The sequence below is a fragment of the Colias philodice genome, chromosome 10 (assembly GCF_061535455.1).
Source record: "Colias philodice isolate Cphi_HAF_F1 chromosome 10, ilColPhil1 Martin Lab GWU primary, whole genome shotgun sequence".
Taxonomy (NCBI): Eukaryota; Metazoa; Arthropoda; class Insecta; order Lepidoptera; family Pieridae; genus Colias; species Colias philodice.
Genome location: NC_143095.1, coordinates 10,311,083 through 10,328,260, shown reverse-complemented (window position 1 = coordinate 10,328,260; position 17,178 = coordinate 10,311,083). Strand labels below are relative to the sequence as shown.

At 33.5% G+C, this 17,178-nt stretch overlaps 4 protein-coding genes across 4 annotated transcripts; 3 read left to right on the top strand and 1 right to left on the bottom strand.

Annotated features, from left to right (window-relative positions):
• Positions 1-85: 85 nt before the first annotated feature.
• LOC149485438 (uncharacterized) lies at positions 86-1,404 on the top strand. Its single transcript, XM_089699631.1, has 2 exons — positions 86-197; positions 300-1,404. Exons 1-2 carry the CDS (start codon positions 86-88, stop codon positions 1,388-1,390), a joined length of 1,203 nt encoding a protein of 400 aa, XP_089555757.1. The 3' UTR covers positions 1,391-1,404.
• Positions 1,405-2,552: 1,148 nt separating this feature from the next.
• Rpe (ribulose-phosphate 3-epimerase) lies at positions 2,553-4,324 on the top strand. The gene is made up of 4 exons (XM_089700245.1): positions 2,553-2,974; positions 3,292-3,399; positions 3,604-3,825; positions 4,100-4,324. Exons 1-4 carry the CDS (start codon positions 2,738-2,740, stop codon positions 4,205-4,207), a joined length of 675 nt encoding a protein of 224 aa, XP_089556371.1. The 5' UTR covers positions 2,553-2,737; the 3' UTR covers positions 4,208-4,324.
• On the bottom strand, positions 4,280-6,068 carry LOC149485436 (28S rRNA (uridine-N(3))-methyltransferase). Its single transcript, XM_089700244.1, has 3 exons — positions 5,436-6,068; positions 5,068-5,340; positions 4,280-4,736 (listed from the first exon to the last, which is right to left on the bottom strand). The coding sequence occupies exons 1-3, from the start codon at positions 5,987-5,989 to the stop codon at positions 4,346-4,348; spliced, it is 1,218 nt and encodes a 405-aa protein (XP_089556370.1). The 5' UTR covers positions 5,990-6,068; the 3' UTR covers positions 4,280-4,345.
• A 323-nt stretch (positions 6,069-6,391) lies between these two features.
• On the top strand, positions 6,392-15,700 carry LOC149485435 (bifunctional purine biosynthesis protein ATIC). The gene is made up of 11 exons (XM_089700298.1): positions 6,392-6,534; positions 7,632-7,734; positions 8,472-8,688; positions 9,087-9,362; positions 9,660-9,772; positions 11,045-11,268; positions 12,118-12,366; positions 12,714-12,935; positions 14,150-14,327; positions 14,741-14,904; positions 15,227-15,700. The coding sequence occupies exons 2-11, from the start codon at positions 7,713-7,715 to the stop codon at positions 15,344-15,346; spliced, it is 1,785 nt and encodes a 594-aa protein (XP_089556424.1). The 5' UTR covers positions 6,392-6,534; positions 7,632-7,712; the 3' UTR covers positions 15,347-15,700.
• Positions 15,701-17,178: the final 1,478 nt, after the last annotated feature.

Sequence of the window (17,178 nt, the reverse complement as noted above, 5' to 3'; positions counted from 1 at the left end):
ATTTTATTGCCTCGGTCCTTATTAAATTTCTGTCATAATATGAAGTAACAGTGTAATTAAAATGTAAATATATTAGATTTTGGTTATGTTTATTGTATTTTTAATTATATTTCTAATGCAGTTTCAGTTATCTATCTATAGCTATACAATTCTTAAGGATGAAAATACATCTGAGGGATCTTTGTTCATTTCAAATGGTATTTAAAATGAAACCTAATTGTTACTTACCTACCTACCTAATATAATATCATCTATTAGATTTATAGACATTGTAGAGTTAATATTTATTAACATTTCAGTTTCAAATATATTCGGCAATACTAATACTGCTACTCCTCGGACATTATTTCATGTCTTAATTAGTACTGAGACTAAAAAGCCTGATTTAAAAGCTAATATTTTCGACAAAATGTTATCTGATGAAATGTTATCTATAAAACAACAAATCTATGAGAAAGATACAACCCATCCACCAACAGTTTATATACGGACAAGGGGTAGTATACCTACACCAACCCTTGAGCTAAAACAAATGTGGCCGATCGAAAAACTTGAATCTAATAATGAAAAGAAATACAATTTCGAACAACACATGAAAAACATTGATAATACGCCAATAAAAAGTGAAGAAACTCAGGTATCACTTAAACCTAATAGCGAATCTAATAACAATAATTCTGATAAAGAAAAAGTACTTGAATTAAGGAGTCTCTCTGGAAAATTGCACAAGAAAATTAAAACGTCATCACTTTTACATCATTTTACGAAACAATGTACGTGTACCAATTTTAACTCGCAAACAACAAAAAGCCATGCCCATTTCCCTAAAAACCAAGAAGATAGTAAGCTGCATTTTACAGAGGCATTTCATGCTTCTGATCCCAATGCGCATTCGAAATGTTCTAGGACATATCCAGTAAGTTCAACGACGTCATATCCTTTTTATATTACCTACTCCCCATATTTTGTCGGAACCGTGGCAGATTTGAGTAATATATATTACCATCCAGATGTTATAAGCGATTCAAAACGACCAAAGCATCATAAGAATAGAAAACATAAAAAGCCAACAACCGAGCAAGTTTACGAAGATGATAGTGAGGAGTCATTTGAAGAATATGATGAGAAAACAACAAGACGTAAAGATAAGTCGAGAAGTAATTACGAATTTAAAATTGTGTACGAACCGACCGAGCCAGAATCGGATAAACAATATGAAGATCATAGTACACAGATTGTTGATAAAGATAAATTCGTGGAAAATATTGTGGATGATTTGAAAGTTTATTACAATGAAGCTGTTATTAAAGACTGTTATTGCTCGTCATGTTCCTTCAAGAAGGGACTCCAAATAATTTCTATTGTTTATTTATTACAATGGCTTGCATAAAATCTATAATTATCATTATTGTAAACATTAAAAATCTCTCGATTTATTTTTGATCCTTCCATCCTGTTCCATGCATACCTAGATGGTACAGAGTACAGACAGGTACGAAAATTTTCGAAAGCACGAGTCACGACATACCTAGACCTAATCATATTATAAAATATGTAGATTTTACAAAACGTTTTGTATTACTTATACCTATTTAGTTTTATTATTAGGTAGGTATTTCGATTTACACTCAAACTCAAAACGTGCAGTTAAACCCAGATCGCACTTACCTAGATACCTAAGGTGTATTGGGGTAATTCCGGGGTAATTCCGGCCACGGGGTAAATACGTATAAGTTCAATTAATAAGTATCTAGTGATAGATTAAGCAAATATGTATGCTAATAATATCAAACCTATATATCTTCATGCCCTTACTTCACGATACTTACGATAAAGCGATGCTCTGAAGTGGTATTCACAATCTTCCGAAATTACCCCTCATTCGAAATTCCCCCAATGCACTATACTCAGTTAAAAGTTGTCATTTTTTTAATGAACGTAATTATTATATCAGGCAGTGGTTAGGATTTCAATTTTAAATTTAAAAGTCTCAGGTTTGAGATCAGATCAGTGTGCAAGAAATAAATTGATTTTTCAATTTATCCGCATTGTTTTTATCGCCGTCAGTCGTCAGTCGTCACCACTGATTGGAATGAGAAAGGAAGACATTGTAAAGAAACCGTTATTTTCAAAATCAAAGTTCGTATTTTATTTGCCATGGTTATGGATCATGGCCATAGCCCTCATAGGTGATAGGAGGCCTGTATGAATGGGCTCATGATGAATGAAAAGTTAATTTGTTGCGGTGGAATAATAAAAAGAAATCAGAAAATAAATTGTGAACATGGTAAATACATAATATTGTGATTAGACTGTTTAATAATACAATTAATGTAGAAAAAAGTAATTACAATAAATATATATTAAGTATACACGTTAAAATTTTAATAATAAAAAAAATATTATTTCTTTTTTCATGTATAATGAACATAAAAACTGTGTAAAAACCTGAAAATAGTGTGTAACCTCTGCGGCATACCTATTCACGAGGGTTTTATTTTTTATGGCAATACATTCACGTCCTTCATTCGAACTTTTAGTGTCAAATCACAGGTCAAATTTGTTTTGACTTTTCAGGTCAAATTTGTTTGATCTTTTGTTTCAACAACTAAAACACGACTAAAACTTTCAGCGAGTTTCATTTATATTTTTTTTTTATGTACGTAACAGTATAAATCTATAAATTTTACCCTGTGTTTCTTTAATTTTCCGATTATATTATAAACAAAACCCAAAAATGAGTAGACATTTAAAAGCATTAATTGGACCATCTATACTTAATTCGGATTTATCTAAACTTTATGAAGAATCGCAGAAATTGTTAGACAATGGAGCTGATTATTTACATTTAGATGTAATGGATGGACAATTTGTACCTAACCTTACTTTTGGCCATCCCGTTGTAAAATGCCTCCGAAGCAGAATCCAAGATGCATTTTTTGAAACTCATATGATGGTTGCTAACCCTGAACAGGTAAAAACAAAATTAAAAGTACCAATAAACGTTAAAATTCTACAATTACTAAAGCAGTAAGCTTTTACACATATACTTAACATACCCTTTTTTTAATAATTTGGTAACATAACCTAGGATTTAAGTATTTTGATAAATATATTAAATTTCTATATTCAAAAAAATACATTACACCAAGATAAAACCATAAAGCAAGATAAAAACAAGAAAAAATATTATTAAATTGTCCCCAACAGAGCTGCGGCCATGTTTTTCAATTCAACAAACAGGCATCTATGTAATTTATGAAAAAACATTGAATTTATTTAAACTTACAGTGGATATCACCAATTGCTGATGCTGGGGTAAATCAATATACATTCCATATAGAGCCGGTAGACAATGTAGAACAAATTTGCAGAAAAATCAAAGAAAATGGCATGAAGGTGAGATCATTCTATATTCATACCACAGACTAATAATAATATACTACATATACAATTCATACTATATTTACTACTATTTTATGTGACTGTTTGTAGTTCAATAAGAACAGCATTAGTGTAACAATAGAGAAGAGCTATTACTTTTACTGAATTAAAATATATCAAAGAAAAATCAACTTAATTGACCTGTAACATATTTTTCAGGTTGGCGTAGCTATTAAACCAGGAACCCCAGTCTCAGAGGTGGTGAAATATATATCCATAGCAGATATGGTGCTTATTATGACGGTAGAACCTGGTTTCGGGGGCCAGAAGTTCATGGAGGACCAGATGGAGAAAGTTCGCTACTTGAGGGAACAATATCCTCTTTTGGATATAGAGGTGGATGGGGGGGTTGGACCCACTACTATAGGATGTTGTGCTAGTGTAAGTTTCTTGTTATAATTAAAAAAAAATAGCTTTGGAGTTTCATAGTAAGAAAATCTAAACTTTTTTCTTATAAAGTTAAACTAACATAGTATTACAATCATTGAGCAAGTGCTTTTCAGTTTTATTTATTTATTTCCATTCAATTTCTTAACTTTCTATTTGAAATACAAGCTTAGTTATATTTCATAGAAATACAATTACTTATGTAATATTTTCAATAATCAACTATAATGTTATGAGAATAAGTATTAAAATCTAATTTTATTTACAGGCTGGAGCAAATATGATTGTATCAGGGACTGCCGTCACTGGGTCAAAAGATCAAGCCGCAACTATCAAACTATTGAGAGATACAGTACAGAAGGCCATTCTAAAATAGCTCATACCAAAGTTACAACAAATTGAATATTATTGTTAAGTACTCAAAGTACACATTCCTATAAGTATTGTCTTCCATTTTGATAGGTTATGGTTGAATAAAAATTTTATTTTTTCATTTTTGTTTTTTTTTTTTTATTTAATCAAATTTACTTAAATCTATATTATTAGCTACTGAATTTGTATTGTCAACCTTTTGCACAGGATAAGTAGAACTGGTAGCAATTCCTGTATCTTTGAAGACCATAGGAGCGTTTTTAGGGTTTAATTTTGTTTGGAGGCTTGTGAGTGCAATTAATATTGCTTCTTCAGTACGGATTGTTCTGGAACCTTGATTTGGAAGAACGTTAACATAATGGTTAAAGAGTAAACTGGCGTCATTGACTTGAAGCTGTTCATCACTTTCTAATGCCGCTTCTATTCCATGGAGACCTCCAAACACTATTAAAGCATGGTTGTATCCCACCTGCTTTTCAGGCATATCATCTATTGGTGTCCCTTTATCTGATGTACCAACAGTAAGGTCATATCTGAAAAAAATCAGGACTTAAAATATACTTAGTTGCAGAACTGATAGAAAATACCCATCACATTTATTAACAACCCACTTCAATATTAATGAAGATTACCATGCATCTATACATTTTTCCTAGCAGTAAACAGACATGGTCTTAACACAAAACCATTTAAACACAGTCTAACTTTAAACCAGGGATCTGTCACTTTAATAGTTGTCTATGTTAAATACGACAAAAGCAGATTAAAGAGAACCCGCGCATAAAGATAAACCCTGTCTAAAGTTGTTTGCGGTAAGACAGACAATTTCTAATTACTATTAGAAAATAGAAAGGATTTACTTACCCATCTTTATATGGGCACTGTGTGAAAACTTGACTCAAACTGTTGGCTATCCTCACTGTATAGCCCCAATATACACCTGTCTCAGCTCTCGGTGTTGCCAGACTGACAATCTTCCCTTTTAACTTCTTACTACCCTCGGGTGTTGGCAACATTCGAACAGTAACCCTTATTCCAGGACTGAGTAACTTATCCGTTGATACATCTTTCAATAAACCCACGTTAACCTGTGATCCTTTACCTGGCTTTACTTTCTTGTTCATTGTTATTCCTTCTCTGGAAAAAAAATGTTTTAATAGGTATATATCTTATCTTCACATAAAATGTATGAGGTGGTATTGTTTTGAATTATAGCAACAAAAAATACTAACCTAAATTTAAAATCATTAGACATTCTCAAATGATGAGGTGCATCAAGAGGATTTAGAAGCCCAGCAAACTCCAAATCTTTATGAATAGGGAAAAAATGTTTTCGTAAATATTGTGGGCATTCTAAATATTGTAAAATCCTTGCAAGTTGTACGCAACTTTTTCGTGCGACTATAACACCATCTCCATCATCTAGTTTAGATTTTTTCGTGTTCAATTGGTCCCCTATATCATCGAATACTATCACCTCGTCCACGCAAAACACACAAGCTGCCCGAGCTATTTGACCAGCTAAATATGTTCGTAATTCCGCAGATTGAGCATTTTCCAATATAGAACCCGGCACTGCTATACTAACAGTTGAAATCTCAGCATACTTTTTCTCTTTCTCTGTTTCCTCCTTAACTTTTTCTTCCAATTCTTTCTCTAATAACACTCTTTTTTCCCTCTTCACAATCTTCTCTTCATTTCGCTGACGCTTGAGAGCTTTTCTTTCCTGATTTATTTCGCGCCAACTTTTACCTGGTGGCTTTGTAGGCACTATAGGTTCAGACATTATTGATAAAACTAGTTTTAATTGTTAGTTTTTAATTAATGTATCGATATAAAATAATATATAAAAGAAAAACGCATGGATATCACAGAGCAAGTAATATAGATGGATATCAACAGATATCAGCATGCAAGTTTGACTTTGACAATTGACATCCGACATGTGTTATGACATAAGACATAAGAATAATAAGACATGGACGTTTAAAAAAAGATAAGAATTATGATTTAGGAATGTCATTAGTTTTCAAGTGAATTTTGGTGTTTTATTATAATATTATGATAAAATCTGATAGACGTAAATACCTATGTACAATTAATATGAACTATAAAGCCATTTATAACTTCTTATATAGTTGATGTCACGTCTGACGTCAACAGCTATATTGTCATTTGTCAAATTTCCTCCATGTGGGATGTGTCAACTGTCAAATAAATGTGTTTGTAATTTGTATTGCGTGCCTAAAATTAATTTCTTTCGATTATTCTGAATTTATTTACTGTTTGTATTCAACCGATAATCAATCGCTCTTTTACTTCGCATTTAAGGTAAGTGGCATATTTATTACTTATAAGATCTGTATGCAACCAGATAGTTTATTAAATATTAGATATTTATTAATTAATAATGTTCCGGTTGTTCCCGTTAGCCGCTGTACATACATTAAGTAGGTACTTATTTTGTTATTTATTGGAAAGGTACTGAAAGAAATAATATAACTACATACGTAATATCTGTCTGTGTTCAAGTATTCTATATTTATTAGTTATCAGCTTTCTAACCTGTTTTTGCGTAGATTTTCTATATGAGTTTCGCTTTTCCAATAAGATCGCAAACATCGCTCTCTAAAAGTTTTATTAATTTCACCTATGTTATTAAAACAATCTAAACAAAATATATACTAGCAATGAAAAGATTAATTTTTAAACTTTACCTTGCAATTAAGTAATTTTTTAATTTGAATTTCCTATATTCCATTAGGTCTAGGTGTGTATTTAGCTTGATTATCATTAAAGACTATGTTAGTGATAATGTATGTACCTATTTCAAAAAACAATATACATATTTTTCTATTTTAAAGCAGCAAATTTGTATTTATTTAAATTCATTGCAATTTAAACTGTAATTGAGATTTTAAGAATAGAAAACATTTGATTGAGTTTTTCGATTCTTTAAAAAAGCTTATTTATAAAGCATTCAAATGCTATAAAATGTAAAAATATAATTTAACCGTACTTGATAAGTAGTACTAAAAAGGTCAAATTATATTGTTATTTTCTTCATCTTGTTGTTGTGTCAGTGACATTGCGGTAATAACAATTACGTCAGTATTTTCATCATTTAAAATATGGTAAGGGCTGTCACTCAAGACATTTTTAATAAAAATATCCAACACTCCCTATAAAATACTATTTTAATGCATGTATAGAGTGAATATAATCATCCAAACTGTAAATTTACAAACTGATGAGTAAAAATTAAAATAGCCATATAATATAATAAAATCCATTAAAGTAAGAGCTAACTTCAACAGATTTATTATCTTCCTATCTTTTATTATTACCTAATTAAAATAACATGACTTTTTTTATCTTGACTTAGTTATTTTTTGACAACCCTAATTTATTTATTATTTTGTTATCAGAACCCCTGTAAAAGGTCAAGTGATATTGAACTTGCTGTTATATTTAGAGATCAGTTGAAATTTATCAATTGAACTATCAACATGGCTGCTAATGGAAAATTGGGTAAGCATACATTTTTTAAATAATTTAAGTAATTTAAAATGACGCAATATAATTTTCATTAATAATTTGTTATTATTTAAAATAACATAACTTGTATAATATTGTGATTTATGATAGCGTCAGGTGTAACATAAATGCCGTAAAGTTGAACTTATAAAAAATGGATCGTTAATTATCAACCCTTATGCAACAAAAAAAATGCTGATATTATAAAAAATTGTTCTCATTCTCTTCTGTATAAAGAATTCTAAAAATTGATAAAATATTTTACTCTATTTTTACAAAAAATGAATTCACTTATCGATTAGTCTAGTTGTATAAATTGGAAATAGCATATTATGATAATGAACCAAGTTTTTATAAGACTTGCATAGTAGCATGTAAAATAATGAAACCCAATAACAACTTTCCAATGTTTAGTACAACAAATTTCATAACTAATTGAGTCAATGACCTTAATTAATTTACTAGTACATGTACAATGAGCAGTCACAAAAAACAGTAGTAGTTTTTATTGTTTGTAATACATGTGAAAATAATTATGTATATTGTATACGATTGACTAGCTGTTGATTTACTGCATCTTTTTTTCCGTTCACATATAATCAAAAGTATTTGATTAATATGTAATATAAACTTTGAAATGAGATAAGAATAAAAAATAATAAAAAAATACCGAAAATAAAACGCATCTCGAAAAAAATATTCCTATTTATCTTCCATTTCATTGTTCACAGCGCTTTTAAGCGTTTCGGACAAGACTGGTCTGTTGCCACTTGCAAAATACCTTTCCGAGATCGGTCTGAACCTCGTCGGTAGCGGAGGTACTGCAGCAGCTCTACGCAATGCTGGTCTGAAAGTGCTCGATGTGTCAGACATCACTGGGGCTCCGGAAATGCTGGGAGGACGAGTCAAGTCCTTGCATCCAGCTGTGCATGCCGGAATATTATCGAGGTTTGTAAAAGTTTGGGTATAGCTAAATACTGATCTGTTGGTAAAAAAAGACGGGTTGCACTCCGGGAGTGCCGGCAGAAGTGAAAACTTGATTATTAACGTTGAGCATGTTTGATAATTTGGAATGGTATCCGTCTTACGCTTTTTCGATCAGGTCACGTGTCCTGACGCGAGTTTAAGATTTTATACCCATTACAGAAAAAGTGCTCAACGCCGCTAAAGAAGTTTTCACTTCAATAATTACTTTGTTAATTGATGAGTCAAAAGCGGTCCTAGAAGAATTTTATACAGAAAATGTTATACTTCTTGTAGTTAAATAGTAAATACACATTAGGTGTGTTATCTTTATAATAACAAAATTTCACACGAATGGATATCTTATAGATGTTATGTTCCAGGCTCACCGACTCCGACCAAGCCGACATGAAACGCCAGAACTACGACATGATAAGCGTAGTAGTTTGCAACCTATACCCATTTGTGGAGACAGTTTCCAAACCAAACGTCACAATAGCTGATGCAGTAGAGAACATCGATATTGGAGGAGTGACGCTATTAAGAGCTGCGGCTAAGAACCATGATAGAGTGACTGTTATATGCGATCCGGCGGATTATAATGTGGTTATCGAGGAATTAAAGAAGAATACTGATCGGCAAACGTCTTTGGAGACTAGGTTTGTGTGAATTTGTATGTTTGTTTGTGTTAAGTAAATTGTCTATAGATTGTGTGTTAAAATTGAATTATGTTTGTTTGTGTGAAGTAAATTTTGTCTGATGTAAATTGCCTATATATGTGAACGTATTTATTATCCTGATGATGATAATAATTTTAGGTTAAGAACATCAAGTTTCATCAATTCCTGTTCAATATAGGGACTTGAAATATCAGTAGCAAACAAAAATTATAATCATTTTAAAACTTTTAATATTATATTTAAAAAAAATTGATTGAATTTTTCCTTTTTGTTTAGGCAAAGACTAGCTCTAAAGGCGTTCACACACACGTCGCAATACGACACAGCGATTTCGGATTACTTCCGTAAACAGTATTCCGCTGGACAGTCACAGTTAACACTCAGATATGGTAAGATTATGTTTTTTTCAATTAACTGCTTAGTGCTTGTTTACTGAATTATACAATAAATTTATAAAAAAAAAAATAAGAATATAAATAATAGTTCTGCTCTATTACCTGTATCTGATAGACATAGATGGCATACAAACTTTATCTTTTTGGGCACATTTCATAATATAACTTTGTTGTTTAATAGCTCTCTGATGGTTAAAATGGTAAGAGTCCCACCTAAAATGTAAATAATAGCTTTTTTAATTTTAAATGTGGCTTATCTTTTTGAACAAAGCTTATGATAATGTTTTATCAATGACTAGCAATGCCCTGCGGTTTCACCCGCATAGATAGCAATATCGTTACAGTGAAAAGTCTACTATAGGTCGGACTATAGGTTTAATTTTTAATCACATGAAAATCACCTTTACCCCGTCCCGCACTACGGCCTTTTTTTTTTTTGTTTTAGTGGGGAAATCTTTCATAGATATGTTATGGTTATGATCGGATTCCTACCGACCAAAACCCCACTGTGATCCGTCAAGACGCATATTGGTAGAATTCCTCCGTGACCCCCGCACTACGGCCTGCTCGAACAGTATACCTACTATTTTCTGTAGATTGACACTTAAAAATTCGTTATATCTTTTGAATGGAATATCCAATTCTTTTCATTTAAAAAGTATTTTGCTGGTATTGAAACAGTCTATAATAAAACATCATTTAATGGGATAAGGATTAATATATGTGTATGGATAACATGGTTTGATTACTGTCGGCACTTCTATTTACTTTGAAAACGTAAAAAAGTTGTTGTAGTAACATAACTACTGAAGATGGACATATGGTATCGCGGACTTTCTTGTAGATATTGATCCATTCTATAATACCGTAGAACATTTTTTTGTTCTATCTTCAATAGATTCCGCAGCGCACGCGACGACAGAAGTTTTATTGAGGATTTTTTTACACCTTGGGTTACATTATTGCATTTTTGGTAAGGATCTCTAATTTTTTTGAAAATGCAATATAGCCTATGTTGCTCAGTAAAGATGCAGCTTTCTAATGGTGAAAGAATTTTTGAAATCGGTCCAGTAGTTTATGCGTGAAAACCATACATACATACATACATACTTACATACATACTTACAAACTTTTCCTCTTTATAATATTAGTATAGATAAGCAACTTTTATTGGTGTGTTTGAAATGATGTTGTAAATCTGTTCTGGTGCTATTAATAAATCCTTTGATATTTAGACAACTTACAAATACATCATCTATTTTATAGGTATGAATCCCCACCAAAAGCCGGCCCAAGTGTTTACCACACAAGACAAACTTCCGCTAACAACCCTGAACGGTTCACCCGGCTTCATTAACCTGTGCGATGCGTTGAACGCATGGCAACTGGTATATGAGCTCAGTGCAGCACTGGGGTTGCCAGCTGCGACGAGTTTCAAGCACGTGTCGCCAGCTGGAGCGGCTGTAGGGTTGCCATTGTCACAAGAGGAGGTGAGATAAACTATTAAATAAATTTAATATGTTTTTACGACCACAATATAATTTACAAGTTGCATTTTTTTGCCAAATTTAATTAGACTTTCAAAAATTAGTTTAACGGTGTTACTTCAATCATATTTTATACCATAGTATTAGAAATCTAGACTGTTAATAAAAACCGGCCAAGTGCGAGTCGGGCTCGCGCACAAAGGGTTCCGTAGCAGCAAATATAATAAATTACAGTTAAATCAACCTATCTCAAAAACTATAAGAGATACTTTGATCAAACCAAAAATCGTTGAAAGAGTTAATTAGCATGCATCACCTCTATTTTTTTTAGAATTTTATACCCCGTAGTTATAAAAATAGAGGGGGGGGGACATACTTTTTACGACTTTGAGAGCTGATATCTCAAAAACCGTTCACTTTAAGAAAAATGTTTTTTAGAAAACTTTATATCATTTTAAAAGACCTTTCCATTGATACCCCACACGGGTATGTACATCGAAAAAAAAAATTTCATCCCTCAGTTACATGTATGGGGGGCCCCACCCCCAATTCTTTTTTTTACTATTTAGTGTCATATTTTTGTAGCGGTTCATACAACACATATTCCCATCAAATTTCATCACTGTAGTACTTATAGTTTCCGAGTAAATCGGCTGTGACAGACGGACAGACGGACAGACGGACAGACGGACATGACGAAACTATAAGGGTTCCGTTTTTGCCATTTTGGCTACGGAACCCTAAAAAAGTGAGACAAAAAAAATGTTTTTTTTTTTTTGAGTCATTAAACATTTAAAAAGAAGTCTCCAATCTAGCTATTAATAATATTGTATAATTTTTTTTTAATTACAGGCGTCAGTATGTATGGTCAGCGATTTACTGCCAAAATTGACTCCTCTAGCGTGCGCGTACGCAAGAGCACGTGGTGCGGATAGAATGAGTTCGTTCGGTGATTTCATTGCTATTTCCCATACTTGTGATGAAGTTACAGCCAAAATTATTAGTAGGGAGGTATCTGATGGTATTATAGCCCCGGGGTATAGTCAGGAAGCCTTGGATATACTGAAGAAGAAAAAGGGCGGCAATTATTGTGTTTTGCAGGTGGGTGTTGTGTAATTTATGTGAATTTATTGTAACTAACTCATTTTGTTATTATTGTTATAGTTAACCCATTGAGCCCTGAACCGATCGGTCTACGACACAATAGATTTTCTATTGTGTCTGTGATTCCGGGGCCTGAGTTACTATAGTATTTTTTGAACATTAATAATGCTTAAAATATTTTTTTGTTGTCATATTTAACTTAAGGTTTCTGTTATTATTCTTTTAACGACTAAAAATCTAAAAAACAGGTTCTATGTGTATCTATGTGCATCCATATAGGTTACAATTAGCTAAAAACATGAAAAATATTGAACTTTAAATGCATTCCGTCACAATTTTTTCAGATGGACCCAAGTTATACTCCAGAATTGATGGAACAGAAAACTATTTTCGGTCTCACACTAGAACAGCGCAGGAACGACGCTAAAATAACAGCAGAATTATTCAAGAATATTGTGACAAATAATAAGAATCTTCCGGAGAACGCTATGAGGGATTTGATAGTGGCAACTATCGCTTTGAAGTACACGCAGAGTAATTCTGTTTGTTTCGCTAAGGATGGCCAGGTATGTAATAAATATAACCTTATTTTTTGTAACCTATGCAGATGTTTATGTAATACTTTTTGTGTGATGAATTTATTGTTTTGAATTTAATTTTATATAATCTAAAAGATAATATTGATAACTCTAATCCATTGTAGATAAATATTATACTTTTTTTTACCTTGTGAATATTCTAAGAATAGATTAATGTAGTGCTGACCCAATATGAATTTTTACTCTTATATTTTGTTTAAAGTCATAAACCTAGGTTATATGAATTTTCTATTACAAACCGTATTAGCGATCCAAATTTGTATAATGTGGGTGGTAGAATGAATCGGTTCCGCACCATATATTTTTCGTTGTGTCTATTCTGAGTGTTAATTGCCAAATTATTGACCATACCATTTTGAGCTCTATGCAAATACCCTTACGACACAATATGCAATGCACGCGGCTGGCAGGCGGCAAGGCATTCTGAGCTCTGTGTATATACACTTACGGCACAATGTGCGTTGTCGCGGCAGGTGGTAGGCATCGGCGCGGGCCAGCAGTCGCGCATCCACTGCACGCGGCTGGCGGGCGGCAAGGCATTCTGAGCTCTGTGTATATACACTTACGGCACAATGTGCGTTGTCGCGGCAGGTGGTAGGCATCGGCGCGGGCCAGCAGTCGCGCATCCACTGCACGCGGCTGGCGGGCGGCAAGGCATTCTGAGCTCTGTGTATATACACTTACGGCACAATGTGCGTTGTCGCGGCAGGTGGTAGGCATCGGCGCGGGCCAGCAGTCGCGCATCCACTGCACGCGGCTGGCGGGCGGCAAGGCATTCTGAGCTCTGTGTATATACACTTACGGCACAATGTGCGTTGTCGCGGCAGGTGGTAGGCATCGGCGCGGGCCAGCAGTCGCGCATCCACTGCACGCGGCTGGCGGGCGGCAAGGCATTCTGAGCTCTGTGTATATACACTTACGGCACAATGTGCGTTGTCGCGGCAGGTGGTAGGCATCGGCGCGGGCCAGCAGTCGCGCATCCACTGCACGCGGCTGGCGGGCGGCAAGGCATTCTGAGCTCTGTGTATATACACTTACGGCACAATGTGCGTTGTCGCGGCAGGTGGTAGGCATCGGCGCGGGCCAGCAGTCGCGCATCCACTGCACGCGGCTGGCGGGCGGCAAGGCATTCTGAGCTCTGTGTATATACACTTACGGCACAATGTGCGTTGTCGCGGCAGGTGGTGGGCATCGGCGCGGGCCAGCAGTCGCGCATCCACTGCACGCGGCTGGCGGGCGGCAAGGCGGCGCTGTGGTGGCTAAGGCATCACCCACGTGTGCTGGCTATGCGCTTCAAGGCGGGCATCAGTCGCGCGATACAAGCCAACGCGATCGATAACTACGTGAGCGGCACTATTGGTAAGTTTTATGAAGTGCTTTTTTTCAAAATATTATGTGTGATGGAAAATTTAGAGGATTTTATAGGAGTGAATGGAAAATAATTGCTGTGTAACACGTTTTTTTTTATTTATTTAAGTTATTGTGTATATTAATGTATATTAATATTTAAGTTTCATTAAAAAATTAAATTTAAAAATGTTTGCATTAGGTGGTAATATATATACCAAAATGAATTCAACCTTATTCGAATGAATTCAATATCAATATCAATTCAATATAAATTTTGATATACCATCTGTGGTATTTACCACACCCCCGCTATGGGTGACCGGTTTTGTGTCGCCATTTGTGTATCTATTTATTATTACTAATCTCAACTATTGTATTTCTAAAATCAAATACACAGTCTACAATTCCATACTATATTCCAGGGTCAGACCTACCGCTAGACCAATGGAACGGTCTATTCGAGGGAGCTGCTCCGGCCCTTTTCACAGAAGCAGAGAAAAACGAATGGATCACCAAATTGGATAAAGTGGCGCTGGCTTCGGACGCTTTCTTCCCGTTCAGAGACAATATTGATAGGGCTGCGCAGGTTTGTGAATGGTTTTGTGTGATTTGATGGTTATTTTTAGGAAAAAAAATTAGGAAAGTTGTACTATCTTGTTTGGAAAGAATCGACCTGATAGTTGTACTGTTTTGTTTATATGATATTTGTATGTTCTATTAATAAATAAGGAATATAATTATATCCATTTTATGTAATAGTATTAGATAAAGGGCTTCTAAACAAAATGCTCTTGGAGATAGACAAAGGACATGTCAAGTCGAAGAAGTCTTTCACCAACCCACTTTAGCGTTATTAAATTATTTTTTTTTTTTAATAAATTTAAATTATATTATTTGTATGTATACAGGTTGGTGTGGAATACATCGGCAGTCCAGCTGGCTCTAACAACGATCAAGAAGTTATTGAAGCCTGCAATGAACACAAAATCACACAGGCACACACAAACCTAAGATTGTTCCACCATTGATATGAATAAATTAAAAAAAAAACTTTTTTTTTATGTAAATTTTGGTTATGTCAAGATATTATATAGATGTTAATATAATAATAAGAATTATTAAATGAAATCGAGACCTTCTTAAATGCAATTTTTTAAAAGTAAAATGCATTTGCATTATTCAAGACACTATTTTTTAGAAATTTAAGTATAACAACTATATAATTTTTATGAGTCTCTTATTCTCGAATAATCATGTTATATAGAATATTAAGTTGTTTCTTATTGTTCTTTAGCCTGTATTATTAATCGTGTAAAGGTATTTTGTTTGTATGAAATGTCTTCCAAGTAAATAATGAATTGTCTTTTGAAGAAAAACTAATAAAACGAAGTATTATAAATAAATAAATAAATAAATAAATAATAATACTAAGATTTATCTAACTATGAATTAAAATAAAGTATCTAAAATATCACTGCAATCTATATATATAAAACTCAAAGGTGACTGATATAGTGATCTATCAACGCACAGCCCAAACCACTGGACGTATCGGGCTGAAATTTGGCATGCAGGTAGATGTCATAACGTAGGCGTCCCCTAAGAAAGGATTTTAGAAAATTCATCCCCTAATAGGGAATGAAAGTTTGTACGATGAAAATTTAGCTTTTACTTCGACATTCCGTTCATGTTCTGTATAAGTTATAAGTGGAATAAATGTTTATTAAAATATTGTTTTTTTTTTTCACTGGGATTTTAACCTTAATTGAAATTTGAATGTGAAATAACTGGGTAAAAGTATTTCGTGTACAATCCTTTAATACCTATTTATACCTGGCAACCCAATAGTTGTGACTGGAAAAAAATAGGCAACCTAAAGTTTGCTTTCTATGGGCTTCATCTTGGGCTTCATACTTTCGATTGGTATAGAAATTGTTTAATAATGAAACCGGTGAAATGTTTAAAAATATTTCTTTTTTTTTTTCAATAATTAATTAATCTTATTCTGGACTGAAATTTGTTCGGCAATCCATTTGCAATATATTTATTGAGGTATATTCTCGGTGAAGGTCGTTTTATATCGGGATCCTATACCTACTATGTATTTATATTTATAACAGCGGGTGAAGCCCCGCGGGTGGAAAGCTAGTAGGTAATCTATACTAATATTTAAAAGCTGAAGAGTTTGTTTTTTTGTTTGAACGCGCTAATCTCAGGAACTACTGGTCCGATTTGGAAAATTCTTTCGGTGTTAGAGAGCCCATTTATCGAGGAAGGGAGCCGCGAAGCACAGCTAGTAATTAATATACTAATCCTAATCAAGCCATCCTCTCTGATAAAATAAGATAAGAAATAGAATTCTCTCCCTACTACATTTTTTCTGGTAAAAACATCATCAACTTCATCAACACTACGATTATATCGATATACGATTGTGATCGAATTTTCCTATCGATAAACTATCACGCATAAAACGGTAAGTCGGGCAAGTAGGTACCTGTACAACATCTCAACCACAACGTCAACATGGATATATAGACTATAGTAGGTACCAGGCTACCAGCTACAAGATTATAATTTATATTATAGAAGCTTTTATAGTCTATAACAGTATATTTAAACCTTATCTATAACTTATATAAGTGCTGCAACCTTTAACTTATTATACATACTTATTATCACAGCTTAATACCTACTTATAACTAAAATTATGTTCATTTAAATCTAAGTTTTAAACTAATTAATAATATGACCACAACCCGCAGTACGTGAGAGCGACTCGCGCTTAGCTAATTAAATTTTATATAAAGATTACACGTATGCGAACGAGCCACAGGGGATTTTTGTGACTCACGATTGT